At 35.7% G+C, this 25184-nt stretch overlaps 1 protein-coding gene across 2 annotated transcripts in view; it reads right to left on the reverse strand.

Annotated features, from left to right (window-relative positions):
- LOC123871729 (lachesin) overlaps window positions 1-24464 on the reverse strand; it is a 90936-nt gene extending 66472 nt beyond the window's left edge. For both annotated transcript variants that reach the window (XM_045915673.1, XM_045915665.1), the window contains exons 1-2: window positions 24162-24464; window positions 7882-8081 (exon numbers count right to left, since the gene is read on the reverse strand). In XM_045915673.1, the coding sequence (XP_045771629.1) occupies window positions 7882-7960 (79 nt within the window). In that variant the 5' untranslated portion in view covers window positions 7961-8081; window positions 24162-24464. The remainder of the gene's footprint in view (window positions 1-7881; window positions 8082-24161) is intronic.
- Window positions 24465-25184: the final 720 nt, after the last annotated feature.

Here is a 25184-nt window from a genome sequence, read left to right on the forward strand (position 1 = left end):
GTGTTAACCTTATTTTCTAAATAAGACAGACAACATAATAATAAGGGTCTTATCAAATGGGTAACCTATCAAGCCTATGAGTTGGGACAAAAGATATTAGGTCACAGGACAGCATCCAAAAATGATGTCTAAAGAATTAAAATGTCAAATCTACTTTAGTTTTTTACCCTAATCGCCTCGTTGGGCAGGCACTCATATTCTGTGAAAATCCTAGCAAGAGACAAGTCCAGCTGTGGACATCAATTGAAACGGCGATGATCGTATTATAACAAAATGTTTAGTGTAGAAAGTCCCAGGACATTACTAGCAATAAATATCAGCATTTATGTCTCCCGCAGCCAGTGACTTATATCCTTTGTTTTCTAAATGAATCACGAACTGGAAAACAAGATTCTTATTTTATTTGCTTCGTCCACAGTAATCAAAGTTGTGGATTCGTTCTTCAATTACATCCAACGGCGTGGAAATTTTTACATTAATTTAATAACTGACAAGTAGGTACTTAGTGACAAAAATACGTGCTTTTACTAAACACTAGGTGGTGCCCACGACTTCTTCTGTCTCTCTCGAATCTCGTGGATTAGGTAAGTTTTTTAAATTCTTGTGAGAACTCTTGAATTTTCTGGGATAAAAAGTAGCATATGTCACTCTCCAGATCTTTAACTATATTCATGCAAAAATGGCTCCAATCCGTTGCTCCGTTGCGGTGTGATCGAAAGACAAACCAATAAACCAACAAACAAACACACTTTTGCATTTTACTCATATCCACTTTGAGTATTAATAGATTTTTTACATTTGATGAATAAAATGGAGGCAATAAATTATTCAATTAATCCACGGTGTAGGGTTAGTACTACTTCATTTAACTTGTGTTGTGTACACATTCTCTGTTATAAGAAGATTATACAAAGAGCTTTAATCCCGAAATGCAGTTGAGGCAATCTCTCATTCCGACACCCCACCAAGTCAAGAGGGCAATAAATAAAATAGCTCCCCTTTCCCTTTTTTACATAAAAACGCGTCCCACCCGCAATCTGCATGTTTATGAGTAAATATTCTATAAACAAGTCGGGAGGCAGTAGGTACGACTCATGGTGTATGTTGGGGGCAGTAATATTTTGAATTGCATGCAAATAAGATAACGACAATAAATACTAGCATTGTTTCTGCATTTTTCCTTCTTCTAGTTTCCTCTTACACTATTTCACAAGTTCACTGAACTCACTTGGTTTCGGATATTGCTTCCTATGTTATTTGATAGTAAGGGCAGTTTTTGTAAAATAGTTATGATGCAAAAATGAAATTCTCAGTTCTTCGTTGCTTTTATTTACTAAAAGTATCTATTAGAAAGTAGATTTCGTAGAGCCTAAGGCTACGTCGTAGCACATTAATGTTTGGAAAAAACATAAGGTTCAGTATTCAGTAGAGATATTATGTAGATGGTAAGCAGACGAAATTGTTAAGTAGTCTTTTTTTAATTCTTGACCAAGAAATTCGATGTTTTAGACAACCCATTACTGCTAACAACCTGTAAATTTATTAAATTTTGCACTTTTGTGGGACCCGGCTTTGGCTATCTGCCGGGACATTAGCAGTAGCCAAAGACAGGGGGCATGGAAAACTACTGCTTCAGCCTTTTCGTTTTTATAGAAGAGTAAAGTGACTCGATTAACATAGACTTTCAATTCAAGTTGTACAGATAAAGGTTGCATCCATCTCGAATAAAATTATGATTATATTAATACCTACTGCTCGTATACCGCTTACATAACTCAGAAATATTAAATAGTAGGTAATTCAAACTCAACCTCCAACTCAATTTTACGCTATGCTCTGGTATTACTCGCTGGGGAAGGATTGCTCGTTCAGATATGTCCAAACAAAACGGCTCATTGACTTTCTGATTAATTGCGAGAAAAGCCGCGGTGACATTCTGACGAAGAAAAATATTCAGGACGCTTGTTAATAGGCTCCGACAAGGGAAAATTAATTTTTGGCATTTCGAAACTCTGATTATTATGAAACAAAGTTTAATAATAATGTACAGTTGAGAATAAACATTTTCCGCGGCAAAATGGAACTACAAAAACATAAGTCACTATAACTAATTTTTATATTTTAGAGTTAACTGCTTGGTAAAGTTATTTTCACCAGATCATTATTAGATTTAAGTATTTAGATTTTATACCCTACTAACTGCTTCTGCTTCGTAAAGCAAAATAATAATAATATTTAAATCTAAATACATAAAAAGATAAGTTTAAGTTACCAACGCCTAGCCCAGCATCATCAGCTAAGTAATTTGAAAAAAAAAAAATGTCTAGGGAGAAAAATATGAGTGTATTTTCTGTATTATGGAAATTAAATCTACACCCTTCATTATAACTGTGGTTATCAGCGACATCACGTAGGACACACATTCGGTTATTTATTTAAATTACCCGTGCGTCGTGTTTCACATAGTCGTAAGTAGGGATTTCGTGAAAAGGTGGTAATAAGGTATGCAAGCCCTTTTTCCTTTGTCGGCCACTTGCTCACAACGTGAGAGGAATCTTAGCGCGGACGCGTGAGATTTGTCAACTCGTACAATATTATAAGGCTACGTTCAGACAGCCATGTTGTTAAGTAATGGTTTTAAGCTTATTTCGTGGTTTAACGACTAATATTATAATGTAGATAACATTAGACATATTATAATGTAGATAACAAAGTTACGAGTAATAGTGGCGTTGTGAGTGTGTTTTGTTGAACAAGAAAGCAGGTAATTGGGCTCAGCTTGAATTTCATCTCTCGTAGCAATGCAGTCCTGTCGTGACCATGACTCATGCAGCTGAGTCGTGGTATGTACCCTTTATGTTTTCGTACCTATACGAGATTTTATCGAATAGAGAGGTGACAGTAGAAAGGTTATCTCGTATACCGTCCGAAGTTGTCGCCGAGGAAGCTACGTCTCAAAACGATTTTAGCGAATACGACACGTAGTGGCGCTTATATTCGTGTTGTGTTCACGCGAAAAACTTGTCTGTCGTATTCTATGGTCGTATGTCGTATGTCTAGATGGTCGTCGTGTGAACGATTGTCTCGTATACGGTAAAACCTTATGCGTGGAAAACCAGAATCGAATAGGCGTCGTGTGAACGTAACCTTAGAAATTTTTGAGGTGTAGGTATATTATTATTCAAGTGAAAACTTCTTCGGGCGAAAAAAAAAAACATCAAGGTCGCGTCACCGACATGCTAATTTTATTTGGTTTTAAAATTTGTTACTTTGCGTTATGCTTTCGGTAGTTGGAGTATTTTGGTATGATTTTTCTTCAGAGTTTTCTGTTTTCACTTTTGTTGGCGGTCCCAACTGACGCGCAGCTATTTTTAACGCTACCTAATATTCTTAAGTGCACTTTTTTTTGTAGAGCTTGGGGTTATTAATAAAAACCAATTTTTGGTATTATTACTTTTTTAATCCTTAAAGGCCAGTAACAAATGTAGCCAATAAAGTCACAGACCAAACATCAACATTAATTAGTTCAGTGATAGAACCGTAAAAAGTTGATAGACAGACAGACTGGCCAACATGCTATTGCATCTATAATATTAGTATTGATCATAATATTAGTACAGGGATGTTGTAAGCTAATAGGACTTTAGTCACAAAAAACACACCATGAGTAGAACGCACAGTGTCTGTATTTTAGAACATCTCTACGCAATTCAATCCTAACGAAGTCATGATATTAGCTTACGAAATAAAGGGTGATATAATATGCATACTCGAAATTATGCGAGGGCCCGCTTATTATGGAGAGTCAAATTTTGTATCATAGCATAAAGGTAAGGGCGGGAGTACACGGGCGGGGTCGAATGGTGATCATTGTGCGGGCCAGCCGCGGCGCGATTACAATGCCGGCGCTGTGACATTTTCACTAATGGTTTCAGGGGTAGGCACAATAAAACGACAATACGACGCGAGATAAGGTGGCAAGTGAAAATTTTACAACGAGATTAATTAAATTTCGCCAGCCGCGTACATAGATACGCTCTGCTGAGCTAAGCAGCTTTTCAACGACTTCATCCTATTTATCGGCCTCAGTGTTTTTGAACTTTACCTAAAAATATTCTTAGTTTCACTGGAACACTTGAACATTGTGTTTCATTGTAAGATTTCATGAAAAGAAAAAACTAAAGAGTAAAGTAAATCTGCCAACATTTTAGATAAAGAGACGACTAATCAAGGCGTTTCTCCCCCCATGCTAATAGACTTAATACCAACTCACATGTCACGTTACCTATAGGTATATAACTCCGTTGCAGATACAATCGAAGTTCTAATGTGCACGGCAAAAACCAACAACAGCAGAAACGCCGCGAGTGTGGTGTTCCAGCGAACTTTATAGTCATTAATTACTGTAATAATTTTTAAATAGTATGTAACATGCATCGAGTACATAATAGACCTGGGGATTAAGTGTGCGTGAAACTAGTAGACCAATCTAAAAAAAGGAGGCGTACCTATGTCTGAGCATTGTATAAGTAGAAACAGATCTCAGCCGGGCGTATGTGTTAATTATATTTAATATAATTAATAGATATTGTTGTCCGTTAAATAAATGAATTGAATTGAATTGATTAATCCTTAGTCTATGACCTGCGCGGACCACCTTTTTGCAACTTCAGATTGGACTATTTGTTTTGCGATCACAGTATCCACGATATAGAGAGCAAAATATAACATGCAAAGTGCGAAACGATACGTTTTTCTGTGAATTTTTCATGCGAATTTCAGGCGTTTCAAAGCTCTGAAAGACTCCCTCCGTGTTAAACTTTTATTTATCTACGATCGTCGAATGAAATGCATCAAAATTGGCCGAAATTTTCATTTTTAAATGTCCCGTTGAATGGATTGTAGTTATTACCCATATCTCCCTATAGTCCTATGTTATATATGAATTGAACGGGATTATTAACCTTCGTGAGTTATTTTGGCATATTTTTTAGCTTTAAATATTATGTCAAAGTATAAATTTTAAAACTATATGATTGAAGAGTTATCGATTACTATATACATTATGTAGTTAACAAAGCTTATGATATATCCTTGAGTGATGAAGCTGCAGTCTAAATTGGCTCTGGTTTGGTTTTGTTTTACTTTCGAACGTTGCTAGTTTCCACAAAGACGTATACTTAACTGTCAAGCGATTTAGCGTACAATGTCGCATAGAAACAGATTAGTAGAATGGTAGTATGGGCACAGAATGGGTTTAATTAAACTGTTATATACCTTCCAAGTACCTAAGCCCGTTTCCATCTTAGACTGCATTGTTACTTACCGCAATGTGCGATTGCAGTTAAGGGCAAAGTCAATGAATAATAAAAATCCGGCTATGTGCGAGTCAGACTAGTGCGCCGAGGGTTCCGCACTTTACACGATAAATCAAAAACTATTTATGCACAAAATAAATAAAATCTGTTTTAGAATGTACAGACCTTTCATATGATGACGTATTTTGAAAATTGAAACACATTTTAATATTTTTTTTATGATGTAACCACAAAATCACGGTTTTCAGATTTATTCCTTTACATGTGCTAAAAGACCTACGGACCTACCTGCCAAATTTCATGATTCTATAGGTCAACGGGAAGTACTCTATAGGTTTCCTTGACAGACACGACGGACGGACGGACGACCAGACGGACAGATAGACAGACAGATAACAAAGTGATCCCAAAAGGGTTCCGTTTTTCCTTTTTAGGTACGGAACCCTAAAAAGGTGACTTTGCAATTTTTGAGAAATTTACGCACGTAGGTAATCATTGTGAGTCAATGATTGTATAATTAAACTCATAATATTTAGTTAAAGTCATTTCATGTGATATCAAGATGATATAAGAATATAAGAAGAGCTATACAGAATATGAAACATGAATTTATATATCTAACAACAAAAAAAACTTTTTAATCACACATGACACAGGTAGGTCTGTGAAGGTAAAACTACATGACGGCAACCGTTGATGCTATAATCTTTTGTGAAAATGTTTTTATAACCGTGCAAACGCGCCGTGTATTGTCATAAAGTAGAAATTCACGCAAACGCTGTGAAAGCTTGCACTTTGTTAGATGAAAACTGCAAAACTCAGGACGTACCACACAAATGTCGTAAATGTACGGTACAGTATTATTTGGCAATCTCGCTGTAGCATTTACACTGAGTCAGTGTGAAGCTTTCTAAACTAATGTCCCACTTAATTTTTATGTTTAATTGCTCGCATTAAATCTAAAAAATAGTACTTATGTACTTTAGCGTATTGTATAGCTGTGCCCTCATTATATTTTTCGTGAAAACGTCAAAAAAGGTACATGCCTTTTGGAAAGGACTGTTAAGTGTCCCATTAGAACTAAGTCAAGGGTCTAAACATTGATTCACCTTATAGGAACCTGCATGCCTTAGAGTTCTCCATAATGTTCTCAAAAATGGGTAAAACTGGGTCAGCGTGGCAGTCTACGGCCTAAACTTATCAATCTGAGAAAAGACCCGTGCTCGGTAGTGGGCCGTTGACAAGTTATACGATTGTGCTATGGCGTTTTGACGGCATGTGCTTAAGTAACCACTGTCAAAAACTTACACCAGAAGAAACACCTGACTCTGAACGAATTTATAAAGATCGTTTCCTAATTCCATCCAACCGTTAAGTAAAACGTACTTACTTTTAAAATTTTCAAACCCACGTAAGCGGAACGGCTTATTTGAAAGTTAAGGCAACACGAACTTTTAATTCCACCTTTGGGGCGGTTAAAAATGAAAAGAGATTAGCTAGAAACTTATAAAATATTCGAATTTGACTAGAAGTTGGCACTCGTCCATCTATCTTGGCAGATGGACAGACAGATGGCTACAGTGAATGAATTTATACCAATATAGCGGAATGCTCACCCGTTGAATACTAAAAAGATTTAAGCCAGACAATTTATAGTAATGATGGATATAAAAAACTAAGTGTGGTCGCTAAAACCTACCTTTTCCGTGTTAAGCTAATAGAAGATAACAGCAGAACGCACGAACCGAATGTGAATGACGTGATAAGTTAATGTCTAATCTTTCTTGAACCGTGTCGACTGGGGATTTGATGCTTCAGATGCAGTCGACAACTCGGCAAAACACTTTCAGTGTTCTCAGTACTGAAAAATAAAATTTACGTGCGGTTCTTGCAGCGTGCAGTGCATTGTGGCTGTAATCTACAACTATCCTTACACGCTCTATATAAAAAAAGTTTGGTTCCCATTTTTTTGAGCAGTAACCAACCAAGGTCAATAAAATTTTGTCTACGCGCTCTAGAAACTAATATTTTTCTGTGGTTTATTAAGTTTCCATAAAAATGTGTGGTTGTGACACCGGCTCAAAGATTTATACGCTTTTTGAACGTTTTCGGTCGTAATCTGCATGGAGTGCACGCAGCAGCGTTTGAAGGAGACTCCTATAAAGTTATGGTTGTAGATTAAATTAATGTCCAGTTATGATTAATGCTAAATTCCAGTATACATAAATATCAAGTAACCTGAAGTCTCTAAAACCAAGGTGTTCAAAGATAATTTTTCTTCAATTCAATTCTAGTTCAAAAAAGTGTTCTAAGGGGCATGAGACGGACCTGCCCGCGAAATTCAAATTTAATTTCGTTTTTCGCAATTTGTTAACTAATACGACAACGTAGGCTTATGGTATTTTAATAGCGACAATGGCAGTATCATCCTCACAGGTTTATATAAAAATCGTTACTTGAAAGGGTCCAGTTTAAGACATTAATTCTAGTATCGACTATTCTCACAAATTAGTCGATACTAGAATTAATTTCTTTTTTTATCTAAAAAGACAAAAATATTTACCTATAAAATTGACTTGCAAGACAGCTAGAACCAGGAGACGCGCAAGTGGCCCTCCACCCGCCTGCGCACCCGCAGCCATCTTGACTCAGCGCGTTACTGCCCTGCGCTGCCGTCTGTCACTCTTCAGCTTTCTTCTGGACTTTTCCATCCTACTGTGTGAAGGTAAATCCTTAGGTAAACCCATTGATTACTGCTGAGACCTGCAAAAACGAAACAATGGTTAACTCAGTTTTTATGACATATTTTATTGCAGAATGTTCGACGTTTACAATTGTAGCGTTGACAATAGAAAAGATGATGATCAGAGAATGTTTTGGATAACATTATTACAAGTTTCTTCCCTGCTTGCTAGCATTTTTATAGTTTTTAAATTCTGTGTTACACAGTTCAGCAATTTTTTTGTTTATCCCTAACAGTGTTAATTTGAAAGAAAAACTATTTATAAGAATAATTATCACTCTGCAAGTAAATATGCAATGAATAATGCGAAGTGTTAGCACAATACAGCATGGTAATGTATTTGCGCTTTTATTCAAACACCGACTGCGGGCAACAGTTGGACGTTATCACTGAAATATGAGTGAATGTGGTATGGGGGTATACCTACGTGCGGTCTGTAAAAGGAATTTGATATCAAAGATTCTTTTGCAGTTCCCCTGATGTAGCTTTTAAAATAAGCAGGTAAAAATATTTTTGCATTATTCGATGTCAATCTTATACAACATATAAAAGAATAAACTAACTGACTGACATTGGACATACAGCTTGTTAAATTGCTGAGTCTAGAAACTGGAGGCTTTACATGTAGGTAGTGATGATTACTTTCATTTGGAATGATACATTTTAAATGCTGACTGAGTTAGATTTGAACTACTTTACATTATTATGTGTTATGATTACTATATGTTGGATCAACTTATATAAGAAATCCTATTCTATGCTATTCAGAACACCCCCTGTAGATATCATACCTCCAAAGACCCTCCTACGGTACCGGCATTCCTCTAAGTAGGTCCTGTTAAATAACTAATACATTTTTTTCAAAATTTATAGACTAGCGCTTGGCTGCAATCAGACCTGCTAGCAAGTGATGATGCAGCCTAAGATGGAGCGTGCTTGCCTAGAAGTTGCCTATTCACTCTTGACTTAAAGGTACCCATATAAAAACTGGAAGGGAAAACTGTTATATAATAGACACTGACTTTCCTTTAACTACTAAATTCTCAACATCCACTAAGAAAAATTTTCAGAAAAATAAGAGCAAAGCCGGGGTGAGTAACCTAGTACTCAATTCACGTAGGTTTGTATACAGTCACTGATTAAAAATGTAAACTTTCAATATTATATCAAGCACCCAATCAAATCCTTGTTAATATTCATTGGAAATACATAAGCTAAAATCCATTTGCTGAATAATTCAAATGTAATATTCTAGTGTCGAGCACTTTATACTTCTAACTTCTTACAAAATAAAATACATCCTTAACATACTTTAATGTATGACCTGCGCTTATCGCATGTTGGAACTCCAGATTGGACTACTTATTTTGCAATCACTGTACAACTTTTTCTAGCACCTTTAAGCAAAGTAAGTGGATTATGATAATATTTTACATTAAGCGAATTGTAAGCACAATAAATAGCATGATAATATTGTGTTTATGCCTTTATTCACGCACCCACTGCGGGCGACTGATAAACGTTATCGAAATATGAGTGAATGTGGTATAGGGGTCCGCAGGGTCTGTATCTGTACTAAAGGTATTTGATGTTATGAGTACGTTCGCGGCCTTTGAATTTAACTTCTATGTAAGTATTGTAAGGTTATTTTTAAAAAGTTGATTTGAGTTGTCAAAAATAATATAAAATTATTAATTTAGCTGATGAAGGTAGTTTGGTAAAATCGATATTTGGCTCATTCGATGTCATACAATCTGTTACTAGGAGGCCAACAAGATTGAACTTGCATAAATACGGGTGTTTTGAAGGTTTTAGTTCAGTCTCCTTCCGAGATTCGGGGCGATATCGCATATTTTCGGTATTTGGGTTGTGAACTGGATAATTAGATGTTGTGATAGCAATCACGCTCTAATTAAATTATTTATTTTAGCATTAGTTTGTTTAGATTAAAACTCTCGGATAACCTTGCACATTAAACTTGTGTTTTTTTTGTGTTGGTTTCGGAGAGGACATTCCAATAATTCGATAAAAATATTTAAATAATACCTGCTTTTCTGAGTGACGCCAATAATTCAGAAGCGGGATGTGTCTCACGTTGTCTTAATTTCGCTTTGGTATCTTTTTGTAAACAACCCACATTTGATTAAAATTTTTATTGAGTTTGATTTGGTGATTAAAATTTTTAGTTTTTTTTTAATAATTTAGTCTTTTGTGAATTGGAAAGTAATTTGCAATGAGTGGTTCAGATTTTGTATACATCGAATGAGAAGTTAGTCGTTTGGATGTATTGTTGACTTGATATTAAAACTGAGAGTTCGGCAGTTCAGGGGGAGGTTTTAATGATTTGACGGAGGGCAGGATAGCCCATGATTTGGATTTGACTTAGGGCAAGGAAGCCCGCGACTGACATGACAAAATTATTTAGAAACACGAGGGCGTGTTAAATTCAGGACGGCCGAACTGTAAGGTTATTTTTAAAAAGTTGATTTGAGTTGTCAAAAATAATATAAAATTATTAATTTAGCTGATGAAGGTAGTTTGGTAAAATCGATATTTGGCTCATTCGATGTCATACAATCTGTTACTAGGAGGCCAACAAGATTGAACTTGCATAAATACGGGTGTTTTGAAGGTTTTAGTTCAGTCTCCTTCCGAGATTCGGGGCGATATCGCATATTTTCGGTATTTGGGTTGTGAACTGGATAATTAGATGTTGTGATAGCAATCACGCTCTAATTAAATTATTTATTTTAGCATTAGTTTGTTTAGATTAAAACTCTCGGATAACCTTGCACATTAAACTTGTGTTTTTTTTGTGTTGGTTTCGGAGAGGACATTCCAATAATTCGATAAAAATATTTAAATAATACCTGCTTTTCTGAGTGACGCCAATAGTATTTTTATCCGAATGTTGTTATTGATAGTACGAAGTTCAATGTACAGTCAGCAACAAAGCTATAGGTTTGCACCGACTATGGACGGGTGCAAACCTAGCTGTTGTTGCTGTTGCTGACTGTACGTATAATCTGCGATAGTAATATTTGTTATTTTTACAAACTTTTGATATTAAAATGAAAAATTCATTAAACGCATATTCCTATTGGTTTCTACACGGCATCGTACCGGAGCGCTAAATCGCTTGGCGGCACGGTTTGTCAGTAGGCTGGTTACTAGCCACGGCCGAAGCCTCCTACCAGACAGACCAGAAATTTAGAAATTACAAAATTTCAAACCCCTGCCGGGAATCTAATCCGGGACCTCCCACTAATAAGATTACAGTGTTTACCACTGCGCTGTGGAAGCCGTCGAATACAATGTTTTTTATTCATACACTGTCTGGGAGTAATAACCGAACCGTAACTGAAAGATGAGTGAATGTGGTACCTATACGTGCAAGCCGTACTTATTACAGGAATTTGAATTCAAAGATTCTCTCGCAATCTGGCAAAGGCTGAGGATTATTCCTAAATATATTATTTGAAATGCTGGTATTTTTGTCCGACTTCACCAGAAGGGGGGGGGGGGGGGGGGTGTTTATGGTGTACCTTGTAGCTATGTATTGTGTAGGTAAAAATTTTTGCAGCTTGCTTGTTAGACTGATACTGGGTGAGTGACGTCACAAAAAAACAATAGGTATGGCGGACACTAGCCACCAATTTTTTTTTTGCGTCAGCCTATAACCTCAACCAGTTGTTCCCCTATTTTAATTCTTTATTAAGAATACCTACTTACTTTATCATATTTGGCTTTACTAATAAACGGGCACTAATCTCGTAGACGTTCGCAAAACGGCCTTAAAATAGTTCCTGCGAGTATGATTGTGGTATCTTAACGTGAGTACTCAACTTTATACTGTAATTATCGCACTGTGTAAAGCCTCCTTGCGCCCGTTCATAAGTTACTTTGGAGTTATGCGCTCGGACAGGGTGAATTATTTCAATTTGCGAGGAATAGTTTCCAAGTAATAAAGTTTTTAGGGTTGTTCCGCGTGGTTTGTTTTTGTTGGAGTATAAAGAAGATTAAGATTTTCAGCGCTTATCTTAGCTTCGGCTGATGTACAAACTTCCCGGAGGTATTGAAGTATTTTGCTTAATTAATTTTGTATTAAGTACCTAACTTTTACTAAAGATTCACTAAGTTAAACTTGACCTGTTATAGTTGAGAGTCCTTAAATTCTTTGTTTCAAGTAAAAAGATAATCATTTCTATCTTAAAAATCTCTTCTCTTCTATCTCTGTACTACCAAATTTCGTCAAGTAAAAAGCTCAGGCAGGGAGACCGAGACATTTTCACATCGTTAAGTACTAAAATTATAAATGCGAACGTGTGTTTGTTTGTCCTTCAATCACGACGCAACGAGGCAACGGGTCGACGTAATTTTTTGCTCGAGTAGAGTTAAAGACCTGGAGAGTGACATAGGCTACTTTTTACTCTGGAAACTAAAAGGGTTGATTTATTTCACTTAACCCCTTAACATCCTCTAAAAAAGAAATACTTATAATCTTATACATAGAAATAGTTTTTTATACATGACTATCTAAACTTTTTGATGTTATTTACATTATCAGAGATCCAAAAAAAGTTAAATTGATTATCAAAACCAACGTAGTCTTTCATAGACCACTAATTAAGTATAGAAAAAATAAAAATGTATATCAAAAACTAACATGATTTTTCAACACGGAATATCAAAGAGATCACATAAACCTTCCGAACCAACGGGTTCCCACGGGATTTTTAAAAAACCCACATCCACGCGAACAAAGTCGCGGGCATCAGCTAGTTTTATAATATTAGTAGGTATAGATATGGATTTCAATGGCTTTATATGACTCCACTATGATATGTAGGATAATTATTGTATCAACAAAATCTACAATAGCAGATATCTCATAAAAGCTGGATAAGTAAATATTGTAGGTAGGTAATTAAAATAAACAAGCAAACTAGTTAAATCCCATCCATCAAATGAATATTATTATCAGCAATTCGATACATTATTTTACATCTAAATAAATATACACGACAATGAATTGATAAACAATACAGACCGCTTTTAAATCCAAACATCAAAAGTAATGTTCTAACTATACTATGAAATCAGTAACAAAGCCAGTATTAATCAGGTAAATGTACAAATTGACACAATACACACAAATTAATGAACGATCAACCGAAAACATTTCGGCGTTCGCGTAGGCAATTTCAACTCATTTGTAAGAGCAGCAATTATATACCAACGTAATCAGTCCATCGCATGTAGCCGTGGTCTACACGCGGTGGGATTGTGATTTGCTAATCGAAATCGCTCCAATACTACATATCCGATGCATTAAATTCAAAGTCAATAAATAAATTACTATAGTTGTCTCTCTTTTACGTATAGAATCCAAAACGAAGAATTTCATAGAAGAATCTAAGGGTGCCTGTCCACTGAAGTTGAGCGGAGTGGAGATGTGTATATAGTTGACCAATCAGTAATTTTCAGATGACGGAACAAAACATCACAACAGGTATTAATAAAAAGTCTAGATGCTCAACAAATCTCTGCTCCCCTTGGCTTGGAAAGGCACCCTTATAGATTGACACAGCTGAAAGGTCCGACAAGCTGGAGTGGCAGTGTGCCGGTCATATTGCATGTTGCAGACTTGACAACCTGGAACGGAGACAGCGTGAGACAATTTTCAGCGTGATGGATCAAAGCGGCTTGATGAGGAAACCGAAATATCCCGTATAGATACCTAGTGGTGTGCCACTAAAATGAATAAAATATATTCAACCCATTTCATGTCCTTATTTCATCTGTTTGTTGAATATACATATTTCACATACATATTATGTGTACAAATGAATAAATAAATCGTTTGTTCTTGTTCGTATTAGGTACATATGTATTTCATTATTGCCTCCGAAGATCCATATAAGATTTTCTGTCGCTAATACCAATAATCTCTTAAAGGGCTTAAATTTAAATCCCAATTAATACAGGTATTAGACAATGTTGACAAGCTTTCTGTTGTTTGATAAGCCAATATTATGTGTGATTCAAAAGTTACAAAATGGAGGTGAAACATAAGGAACACTTTTACGCTTGTTCATAGCTTGTTTATAAGAACTAGTGCAATTTTAGGGTTTCTATCTTAGATGCACTTGCTTTAACGGTGAAGGAAAACATCATAAGGAAACCCGCAGGCCTGAAAGTTCTCTACGTACTCAAAGGTGTGTGAAGTCTGCCAATCCGCATAGGGCCAGCGTGGCAGACTATGGCCTAAACCATTCTCACTCGGAGAAGAGACCCATTCTCAGTAGTGGGCCGGCAATGGGTTGATTATGATGAAGGGATGACGATAATGGAGTAAAGTAAAATTAAGATCAGGCCACCATGCTTGTTGAAAACTCCTCTGTTTTGACGATCACTCAAATATATTTTTGCAGTTATAGAGGTATTACAAATGGTTTTTTAAGACGACAGCATTCTATGTATAAGTGCATCTGTTATCGTGGCTCGTATTAAGCAGGCATTCTGTAACCTCTCTATCTTGTGGTTTAATACAGAAGGTTTATTCAACAGTATTACCTTCAACTCTAATTAGTACGGTCAGAGTATCTCCGCTTTAGCTGCAGCTACTGTACTAATGAGCTAAGTCTTTGCTGGCTTATCTAGCAATGAGATAAATGAACTGTGTCAGTAATTCTGCTTTATATTAAAAAAAAACTGATTTTCTGACTGACTGACTGACTTAGTACTTTCTTTTTACGTAGTTATGAATATAGCTACCCAAAATAAGATTTTACACTCAAGGACATTGAAATATAAATATCAGGGGGTTTGCTGGAAAAAACCTAAAATAACTTTACAATGGGTGAAGTTCTGAAATCTGCTACTTACGTAAAATTTTGCACTTTAATTTTTACCTATCGAACCTGTTAATGTCACCATTATGTGGTTAATGCCGATATCAACAATTTCCGCACTCTACATATACAATATAAAAGTTGTTTTGACTGTGTTGGCGCATATAAAGTATCTACGCACGGCCAAGCGTCGAGGATACCCTGTAATTAATATCATGGACAGCGAGGCCTAATGAATGGGGGGTGTTATGTATCGCGCAAAAACTGGCCCGTCATGCAAGTACGAATATACATATATTCACTGATAACTTCACAATTCTTTGAGTAAGAGACGGTTGCAAGATGTCCCTATGGAAAATTACGTAGGTAATGCGTATGTAAACGGATTATTCCAAAGTCGTCATTTTTTCATCCACATACGCTAATCCGCATTCTATTGCTAGACCTAGGTATCTTGCAAGGATTTTTACAGGGTAGCCTGATTTTCTGCGTTGCAACACTTACTAAGCATGTGACGAGTCGGCCAATTTCATTCTATATTTCGTCGTTTATCAGGATCGATGGCGAAAGATTCCATTGGAAAACTTAGTCAAACGGTCTACTTTTTGACTAGGTTGATAAAGCTAATAGTTTCATAGACAAGGTGTGGATTTCAAATCGAATAATGAGCAACATAATTTGGCTATTTGGCTGTTTTTATTTGGAACTACATAATATTTAAAATTACGAAACGATTTGCTTCCTCTTTTCTAATTCGAACCGCTAGGAACGCCCTTCCGGCGTCAGTTTTCTCTTCCACCTATACTATGGGTACCTTCAAGTCAAGAGTGAATAGGCAACTTCTAAGCAAGCGCGCTCCGTCTTAGGCTGCATCATCACTTGCTAGCAGGTCTGATTGCAGCCAAGCTATATAATTAAAAAAAAAAAACTATTTTTAGTATGATCCTAAAAATAGGATAGTAACTATGTGATTCAAAACTATTATGTGTAATCTTTCATTAAGAAATCTAGTGGCCGTCTCTAGGACTTTTTGCTATAAACTGCATACGAAATTCTAGATGTCAAAATGATAGGCACATATTGGCCAGCTATATTGATTTTCGTTGGATGCTGACTGACGTTGTGATTTTATTTTCGTTCTGTCCCATTTCACTGCTGACGAATAATAGAGAATTTTCCTGCTGGTGTTCCTATGAATGAAATGTGGACACGCCAATCTTTTTAGATGCAGGTATAGATTCTAAGCTTAACTAAAAATGCCTAAATATTTAACTCATCTTAGAATCCAGAGTTTTTCCTGAATTATTAATTACAGGTTAAACTCCATTTAAATAGTGTTATTTTACAAATTATGAAAACTTATGAAAATACTATTAGGTTTGGTAGGTATTATGAACTTCCGGTATATTTTATTTTAATGTTTTAATGTCATCAATTGTATGACTATGCAGTATGCGCAGAGACGAAAATTACATTTAAAGAAATGGTCTGTATCAACAAAATTATTATGTCTACCAAAACTTACCCTACTAATGCCTTAGCATTTAAAGATAAGTGCTTTTGGCGGAAGTTTTAATTTGTCATCCCATATGACACGATCACAGAGAAAATTCTTAGCTAAAAGTACAATAGTTGGGAAATGCAACTTTAAACAATTTTATAAAAGTTCACCGAAGCTCGAGGTAATTGCAAAAAGTGTTATGAAAGTTAATTGTATTTCACTTTACTTTTCCATGTGAGTGTGGGGAAAATTGGCACTATTCCAGAAAAAATATTAACCTTTTAGGGTGTGCGCACAATGTATTTTTTAGAGATGCGACATTTTGTTTTAGCACAAGCTCTTTTTATTCATAATTTAATATTATTATTCTGGTTTGCATAATATTTGCAAAACCTGAGCAAGTTAGAGGTACTTGTTTTAAAAACTTATAATTTTTTGCAGAAACAAAACGAAAATTTCCACTAATGAGCATGGGTGAAAAGCCCAATCCGACTTAGAATAAAAAGGGCTTAGATCATAATCGACCACGCTAACCAAATGCGGATTGGCTTCAAACACTTTTTGAGAACATTATCGAGAACTTTCAGGCATGTAGGTTTCCTCACGATTATTTTATTCACCATTAAAGCTAGTAATATTCAATTGTTAAAGGGTACTTAACATCTAACAGTTAGAGGTGCGTGCCCGGTATCGAACCCCCGACCTAGCAAATAGGAAGTTGACATCTTAACCAATATCAATGAGGATTAAAAAGTCAATAATCTTCGTAAATTACCTGATGATGACATCGTGTCTTCCGAAAAAGTGAACTACCTGCACAGACCTTTAGCAAGGATACACTCAGAGCAGGTTATCTAATTTGAGCAGATTACTACAAAAATAGACATTGCCAGACTCGGGTTGGAATGGCCAGTACAAAATTAAAGCGAGAGAAAACTGAATTTCTTAATAACTTAATGGGTTTTAGAGAATATTTGAAAGGAGCGCTTTAAAATTATGTCTCAATTAACCCTCAACAGTCTGAGTGCGGCCGCGATGGCCGATTCAATCTTGGGTTATATTAAAGTACAATTATATACCTATTTAAGTGAAGTGTATTCGGAACGCGCTGCATGGAAACGGAGTTGGATTACTATTGGAACCAGACTCATGATTAAAATCTTTACTCTTCGGGGTAGATTTTTGTAAAATTCTTTCTCGGGTTCCGTACCCGAAAGGGGCCAACGGGACCCGAGAAATTTAAAAAAGAAACCTACTTTCCAAATTTTAATTTTGTAGGCTTTCTAGTTCCTAAAATTTTGTGATTAAGTAATCAGTGAGTAACTGAGTGAGTGATTATTATATAATTAACTAGTTTATATCCACGACTTCAGCCGCGTGGAATACACAAATTTTAAGCCCCGATATGGATTTTCAAAAATCCTTTCTTAGCGGATGCCTATTACACGTCGCAATAGCTATCTGCATGCCTTTCAGCCCTATTAGTCCATTAATTTGAGCTGTACGTTCATAGATCAGTCAATCAGTCCATCAGTCATCTTTTCCTTTTATATATTTAGATAACACAGAAAAAAGAAGATAACTAATTTGCATTCGTACATTTTAGTTACCTTATAAAAGGAAACACCAATCATATTATGGATGTTTATGTTAAGAGAATAAAGGCGCACTAACGCTCTCAACTCTGAAGTATAAATCAACGAATGAGTGTAGTTTGAAGCTCGTTATTTATAGCACACCTCTACGTTTGTCTTTACAATACAATGTTCGTGAATGGATGTATCCTCAGATACCAGACTGCTGTGTCAGATTTACAGTAAGTCTTTAAATCACCGCACAGGAAGCATGGACTCCACTCGTGACTACAGAACCACTATGTCTCACACTATTGAAATTCATGTGGCGTCATACGCTAGTCTTTCTTTTTAACCCCCGACCCAAAAAGAGGGGTTTTATAAGTTTGACGTGTGTATCTGTCTGTGGCATTGTTGCTCCTAAACTAATGAACCGATTTTAATTTAGTTTTTTTTGTTTGAAAGGTGGCTTGATCGAGAGTTTTCTTGGCTATTAATCCAAGAAAATCAGTTCAGCCGTTTGAAAGTTATCAGCTCTTTTCTAGTTACTGTAACCTTCACTTGTCGGGGGTGTTATAATTTTTTATGAAATGAAATGAAATGATTCTTTATTTTGCATTTAATTTACATTTGTATTTTAAAAATAGTAAAGAGTGAGCATCAAAAATAGTAATATTATGTTCATTATAAAATGCACGTCATAATACCTATTGCTATTGCTTGGGTACTTGACTTTTTTAAATTCCCACTTTTTAAGTGCCTACAATTTAGCATAATCCATCCATACTAATATAATAAATGCGAAAGTGTGTCTATCTGTCCGTCTGTCTGTCTATTTGTTTGATAGCTTGTCACGGCCCAACAGATTCACCGATTTTGATGTTTGGTACAGAGTTAGCTTACATCCCGGAAATTGACACAGGTAACTTTTCATTCCGGAAAAGCAAAGAGTTCCTACGGGATTTTTAAAAATCAAAATCCACGCGGGTGAAGTCGCGGCCATCATCTAGTATATTATAATATTTAAAATATTACGTTCCCTCAAAACTCCCTAAGGTAAATCCCTAGAATCTATGTACACACATACTATGTACATAATAATTACATGATCCGGATAAAGTAAAGAATATAATACTATTTACATTTTATTATACTGTTAAATTTCGTTCCACTGTTTTAGCAAATTTCTCCTCAGTTGCTTCGATATACTAAAAATCGCTACGCCAACTGCTACACAAGATAGCGTCATGCCAGTGTCATGCACAGAACTATTTTTCCGCTAGCAAAATCTCTCAATAAAATGAAGCCTGGACCGTTTACAATAGGTACATTTTGACTCGCTCACAAATAATGTTTTCTATATATAAGTTAGACTGTGAACAATCCTTTGTTTTTCCTGGTTTTCATGAAAAAATCTGCTCTTTAAACAATAACTGTATCGAGCTATAACAATGTGAAGAATGTACGTGGCAGTAGCGTTACAGTGGTCTGGAGTAGAGTCCACCAATTTGCATGGCGTTGCAACTTCAAGCGGCCAGTGTGCTTCCAGCACCTCATACAGTATTACGAAAGTGTTGAGTAAGAGAATCAGGATGACAAAAATTGTAAGGAACCCTCGGTGCGGGATTCTAACTCGCACTTGGCCGGTTTTATTTAAATGTCAGCTGTTATCTTGTTATACTTGACATAAATAATAACGCTTTGAAATAAGGTCCATTACAATAATTATTTATTTACTTGAAAGTGATTTAACATTCACAATGATTTCAGTTTAGGCGCTTGCCATATAAGAAACCCTCCGCTTTGACAACGGCCCGTTTTAGCCAAAGAAAAGGTTTGGTTAGTCGAAGGAAGCCGAAGCCGAAACAGAAGGTTCGGTCACTAAACCAGAGTTATGCCAGAGCCATGTTGAAATTGCGTAACTTACACATTGGGTCGCTTAGATGGGGTTCGCTTGGCCTCATAGTGAATAAGGACTCTGGATTGCGGCTCTTCATAGTCAGCATATAAATCAACAAATAAGTATAGCTCCTAATAATTTATGGCACACCTCTACCCCGTTGTTCGTGTAATGGATGTGCCCTCAGATATCAGTGGCTGCCGTCTTTAAATTACTCACCGTCCCGGAAACGTGGCCTCACTCGTGACTGCAAATCCACTTAGCTGTATTTCACACACTATTAAGATAAGGAATAAAAATTACTTTTACCGCCGCGTTAGTGTAATGGACTTTTATTACATCCTGATTGTGTTTAAGATTATGGCAATAAACAAATTCCTCCCCACATATTAAAAGAAAATAATGGTCATAGGACTTAGAAATACGTTTACAATACAATATTTGGTAGTCGTTGTTGCTGGCGACTTACCACAGAATTTCTGTTTTTCAGTATATAATAAAAGTATCTAGATAGTAAATACATAGGCGCTCGTCCCAGGAAAGTGAATGAATAAATCACGTAGACTATGTTTGGAGCAGTATGAATAACAATAATAAATATGATTAATTATTAATTTTTATCACTGCCTCACTGTTTGTTTATCATCTACGCCCACTAGCTGCAGGAATGACGACTGACGATATATTTTTGTTATTATTGAAACCTTAGCAAGTGCTAGGTAATACAATTTAGTCGGAATAAAATCAATTTATAAATGGAACGTTCTCTCCCGGACCTAATAGATGCCTAGTAATAATTCTTTATACCAAAATAATGTCAATTATATCGGATTTAACAGGACTCTCTCCGTCACTTACTCCATACAATCGTAGTTCCAATATCATTTGAATATTAAGCAACCAAAGTCCATGAAATTTTGCAGACATACTCTAGAAACTAATATCTGTGCCTGTGGTGTTTTAGATTTTTCTAAAAATATATAATTTTAAAATTACAAGGGCTCAAAGATTTGTATGTGAATTTTTAAGACTACAAGTAAGCGTAGTTTAGGACTGTCGATGTAAAAAGGGTGGAGGGAAGTAGCTGGATGAAAAAAGCTGCGGACCGGGTGTGGTGGTGCTCACTAAGGTAGACATCTGTCCAAGAATGAGTACGTACAGGCTGACGATTATGAAAGATAAATAAAGAACGCAAGATCCTCTTAAAAATTAAAACTAGCAAAGTTCAAATAAAAAAGTACGTACATAAATTAAAAGTAAGTATATACCATTTTTACTTATTTTGAGTCGAGTACTAGTATTTCCGAGTTGTACATTTTCATTAACACTACCCTTCATTTGGGTACTCAGAATAATTGCAAGCCAAAAATTAAAGTCGTTTGAAAATTACTTTTGCGCTGCGTTTTCATCAAAATATATTTAAAAACTTGCTCTCCGTCGAAAAGAACTGGGCGTTTTGAGTATCCAATTATAAAAGACATTTGACAAAGATAAAAATAGATATGTCAAAGTAAAGTTAGTGTATATTATAGGGAAAACCAAATTTTGACCTTTATTAATATATACCTGACCTGCGTGTATTTCTTATTATAGCGATAATAGACAAAATACACATTCTGTGAAAATTTCAACTCTTCCTATTCATTCATGAGATTCAGCCCGCTGACAGGCAGACAGACGGACGGACGGACAGCGGAGGCTTCATAGGGTCCCGTTGGATCCCTTCGAATACGGAACTCTAAAAACTAAATCATTGAAGTGGAATCTGGATGAAGCTATTAGCTAACAAGTAATAATTTAGGAAGTAAAGAAAACTTAATTATTTCAAATTAGTATATAAGTAACCCAGCAAAAGCAAGAGGTGCTACCGGATAATAAAGGCCACAGAACTAAGTACCTACTTAACTTTTATTGAACTTGTTCTCGCTCATTTCTAAATACTGTCTTCTTCAATAGCTGGTGCTACCACACAACCGGAAGTACTTAGGTACGTAACTATTATTTACATCGTAAAAAATGGTAATTTTTGGGGTCCCCTACCTTAAAAGGAAAATCAGAACCCTTTATAGGAACACTTTGTTGTCTGTCTGTCCGTCTGTCCGTTTGTCCATCTGTCGTGTTTGTCAAGAAAATCTATAGGCTACTTCCCGTTGACCTTGAATCATGAAATTTTGCAGGTAGGTAGGTCTTATAGCACAAGTAAGGGAAAAATCCGAAAACCGTGAATTTGTGGTTTAATCATTTAAAAAAAAAATGCCTTCAATTTTCAAAGATAACTATACAAAGTGGGGTATCATATGAAAGGGCTTTACGTTTTCATTCTAAAACAGATTTTCATTTACTTTTACGTGTAATAGTTTTTGACATATCGTGCAAAATGTCGAAAAAAATATCCGAGTATGGAATCCTCCATGCAAAAGTCTGTCTCGCACTTGGCCGGTATTTTCGTTATAAGGTTAGGTATACCGTATACTGCAATATTAATGGCTAAAGTTTTATTTTGTTTTTATTATTACGGCAAAACGCTAAAATTCTTGATAGTTTTATCTCTTTGGAGTTAAAGAACCGAATTTTTCCTAAAGCTCTTAAAATTTTCCGTATACAGAAATTCATACAGAAAATGAATGGAATATTAAATTATGTTGGTCCTCATTCTGTATAAAACAGACGAAGCGTCTTGTTGGGCTTTCAAGATGCTTTTAAGTTAATGAATAAGTTAAAAAAAATCTATTGACTCAGTGATATAAACAGATGTTTATGTCTTTGTGAATTATGCTGAATAGATTAAGGTCTTAAAGAAAATCTAAGCATGTTTTTATTTCGTTTTTCGTATGATGCTGAATTTAGATTAAATATCTATATAAATAAGTTTTGTAAAGAAGCTTTTGACTTAAAATTAACTGCCAATTCAAATAATTTATAATTACTTATTTAAAATCAGTTTTAGATCTTATTTTGTGATATATATATAATATAGCGCGGCTAGAAATTTTTAGTGCTTCTTAGGTTGAAATCTATAGAGTGCACTTTGGCTTTGCTTAGACTTAAGTTTCAGTTAAAACGAGACAGATTTATGCCAGCGGTATAACGTTGTCTCGTTTTAACAGTGTCTTAAGTCTGAGCAAAGTTAAAGTGCGCTCTATAGATCTCAGCCTTAGGATGCACACACACCAGCATCTTATGTGTCCGCGACGCAGCGGTTTCATTGACAACAATTGTCACACTTAACATTATAAAGGCAAAAGTTTGTGTGTATATGTGTAGGTGTGTGTGTGTGTGTGTGTGTATGTTTGTTACTCCTTCACGCAAAAACTACTAGAAGGATTTGGCTGAAATTTGGAATGGAGATGGATAATATCCTGGATTAGCACATAAGCTACTTTTTATCACGGAAAATCAAAGAGTTCCCACGGGATTTCGAAAAAACTAAATCCACGCGGGCAAAGTCGCGGGCATCGGCTAGTAATTCTATAAAACTTCTGTGCGAATCGCATATCACTTGACATTGCAAAGAAATCGAGGTGACAAAAGTTGCTCCTATGTGCGCGTCCTTAGATCTATTGAACAAAAGGTGATCGCACACGACCAGACTTGTATGATACAGATTTGCACTGTGTCGCTTTCTGTAGGTACTTAAAATTAGTGCAAGTACCTTGCAGCATCGGAATTGAGGAGTTGGAACCAAAAATTATTATGCAAACTGCGTCTATCTATTGTTAAAAAGTCCAAAAACCTCGGAGAAATCAGTGTACTTAAGTACCTTCTCCCATTTTGGCAAATACACAAATGTGGCTAATAATAATTTTGCACACAATCCTAGTAATATTATAAACGCGAAAGTTTGTATGTATGGATGGATGTATGGACGTTTGTTACTCATTCACGCAAAAATTTCTTGACGGATTTATGATATTTGAGAGATAGATTAACCTCTGGATTAACACATAGACTACTTTTATCCCGGCAAATCAATGAGTTCCCATGGAATTTTTAAAAACCTATATCCACGGGAACGATGTCACGGGCATCAGCTAGTCTTCTATAGTAACAATAACTGACAGGTCTAAATTTAATACTATCCTGTTTCGATACAATCTAAACGAGCACTATAAAGGGGATATCAATAAATTAAGAGCTGTCATTTTAGTTTTAAGTTAGAATGGCAGGTCTTTTATTGATATCATCATTGCACACACTGAAACATAGGGCATGTTTTTGCTCTTAGGTAAACTAAGTACATAGATATGACTTAAATATTAAATAGTACTTACTACATCATTATTATTTTGAAATATCACATTTTCAAAATAACTCTTCTCCAAATATTTTTTAATTCAAATTATACACCTCGTAGGTACGTCCTTTTCAAAGCACACATAACCGGTTTCACTTAAATATTTTTCGTTTTCCAGTTTCATTCACTCATCTATAAGTTGCGTTAGCACACACTTTATAATGTCTTACGTTTAGCACTGAAAGTTGCGCGTACACAAATTGCAACTCGAAGTTGGACTGGAAAGTTGCGTGCGGATCCAATACAGGCCCAACCTGGATCTCAACACGTACTGGCTGGTACGTACATCAAGCGAGCGGCTCGCCAGCGATGCAGCCGCGATCCATGCGCGGATGACTATGGAGGAGGAGTCTTTGACTAAACCACGCCTACTAAGGAGCTACACATTTCTTTTTCAATATGTGTAATTCAATTTCGCTTATGTCTTCGCTGGGAAAGTTGATGCCCCGTTGTCGTTCAACACAATGTTTTTTATGTAAACTGTAATGTAGTTCGCGAACCGAGTCGGCCCGCGTTACTACACCGTCTGATTTTCTCTTCCCTTTTTTTTGCCAATTTCACGTGCGGTTGCTCATATCTAGCTGTATGGTAATATGAATTTGGCAATGCTTTGGTACTCGGAATAAATGGATTTGACTACCGAATTCGTATGAACTTTCGAATTGAATTTATTGAATTCGTTTAACAACAAATAAAAACAGATTCGCTTTTATTTTGATATTAATTGAATGGCGTTTTTATGTTGTTTATAAATACTCTATGAATACTCTACATGACTAAAAATCTTCAAAAAGTTTTTTTCTGAAACATATGTGTGGAAAATATAAATCTTTCTGGGCATATTGCCCGTTTAAAGGTCGAAGAATTGTACATAGGTAACTCATCAATATCTACTTATGAAAAAAAAACAATTTTAAACGCTACCATACTAAATACTAAAAGTAAATAAATAAAATATAAAAAATAAATTATTTTGAACAAAGTCATTGGAACTTGATAC

Source organism: Maniola jurtina, chromosome 2, assembly GCF_905333055.1.
Source record: "Maniola jurtina chromosome 2, ilManJurt1.1, whole genome shotgun sequence".
NCBI classification, from domain to species: Eukaryota; Metazoa; Arthropoda; class Insecta; order Lepidoptera; family Nymphalidae; genus Maniola; species Maniola jurtina.